The sequence below is a fragment of the Myotis brandtii genome, unplaced genomic scaffold (assembly GCF_000412655.1).
Source record: "Myotis brandtii unplaced genomic scaffold, ASM41265v1 scaffold619, whole genome shotgun sequence".
Taxonomy (NCBI): Eukaryota; Metazoa; Chordata; class Mammalia; order Chiroptera; family Vespertilionidae; genus Myotis; species Myotis brandtii.
The window spans coordinates 216,910-218,053 of NW_005370361.1; the positions used below are offsets into that span (position 1 = coordinate 216,910).

Sequence of the window (1,144 nt, forward strand, 5' to 3'; positions counted from 1 at the left end):
CGAGCGCCCCGGGAAGGACGCCGAGCGGGAGTCCCACTGACTCCGGAGCTGGCCCCCGTACAGGTGGGAGGCCCGGAGCCCAGGGGCCAGGGCTTCACGGTGGGGCCAGCAGGGAGGGAACAGAGGTGAAGCAGGATCAGAGGGTTGGGGTTAGAAGGAGGAAGTTGGGGAAAGCCGGGAAGGCTGGGGTGGAAGGAGGAAGACCTGGAGGAGGCTGTGGGAGGAGATGGGAGGGGAGACGGCGGCTGGAGCACCTGGAGGCCACGGGGACCAGGAACGCTGGGACTTTCTGGGGTGCACCAGGAGGCTGTTTGGCCCCGGAGTGCAGGAATGGTGGGGCCCAAGAGCCTTCCCCAGACCCAGGCCTACTCACACAGAGCTTTTCTCCCCCCACAGATAAAGGTGGAGGAAGACTTTGGCTTCGAAGCGGACGAGGCCCTGGACTCAAGCTGGGTTTCTCGGGGGCCAGACAAGCTGCTGCCCTACCCCACCCTAGCCAGCCCCCCCTTTGACTGACCCCCCAATAAACGGACACCATGGTCTCCTCGGCCACTGTCTGCTGCTCCCACCTCTAATCACACACACGGGACTCTGGGGTCGGTTTTCACATTTTATTGGCCATAGGGGAGGGGACCTCCTCCCTGTCAGTGTGTGGGTGGGGGTGGGGTTCACAGTTTCTTCAGCCACTCCAGGTTTTGGCCCTGGGGGTCCTGAGGGTGGCTGGGCACGTCGGGCATGTTCCCATCATCTCGGACGGGCACTGCGGGACAGGAGGGCGGGCCACTGAGACCAGCAGGTCTCCGGGGCCCCAGAGAAGGGCTGGCCCGTCAGTGAACATTCAGAGGGAACTGGGGCCCCAGGGGAGAGAAGACGGGAGAGTGAGGGTCCGAGCATCAGGGGCACAGAGACAATCAGGGTGACACAGAGACCTAGAGACCTGGGAAGCCAGGGAGACCGACACAGCCCCACTCACCTGGGTAGTTGTAGGGTGTGACCTTGTTGATCATGGTGGCGTACTTGGTGAAGGGGCTGACGAAGGGCAGAAGCAAAGCTGTGGAGACACGGGGGTGAGGCCCGGGGAAGATGGCTCCGGAAGGGGGAAGGGCAGAAACCAAACCCTGGCAAAGTGGGGGCTGAGTGCATG

General features: G+C 63.5%; 2 protein-coding genes across 2 annotated transcripts in view; one reads left to right on the plus strand and one right to left on the minus strand.

The window, feature by feature from the left end:
* Positions 1–552, plus strand: part of TFPT (TCF3 (E2A) fusion partner (in childhood Leukemia)) — a 4,263-nt gene extending 3,711 nt beyond the window's left edge. Inside the window, exons 5-6 of the mRNA XM_005879981.2 lie at positions 4–63; positions 397–552. Coding sequence (XP_005880043.1) covers positions 4–63; positions 397–516 — 180 coding nt within the window. The 3' untranslated portion in view covers positions 517–552. The remainder of the gene's footprint in view (positions 1–3; positions 64–396) is intronic.
* A 45-nt stretch (positions 553–597) lies between these two features.
* NDUFA3 (NADH dehydrogenase (ubiquinone) 1 alpha subcomplex, 3, 9kDa) overlaps positions 598–1,144 on the minus strand; it is a 3,598-nt gene continuing 3,051 nt past the window's right edge. The window contains exons 3-4 of the mRNA XM_014528103.1: positions 974–1,051; positions 598–760 (exon numbers count right to left, since the gene is read on the minus strand). Coding sequence (XP_014383589.1) covers positions 669–760; positions 974–1,051 — 170 coding nt within the window. The 3' untranslated portion in view covers positions 598–668. The remainder of the gene's footprint in view (positions 761–973; positions 1,052–1,144) is intronic.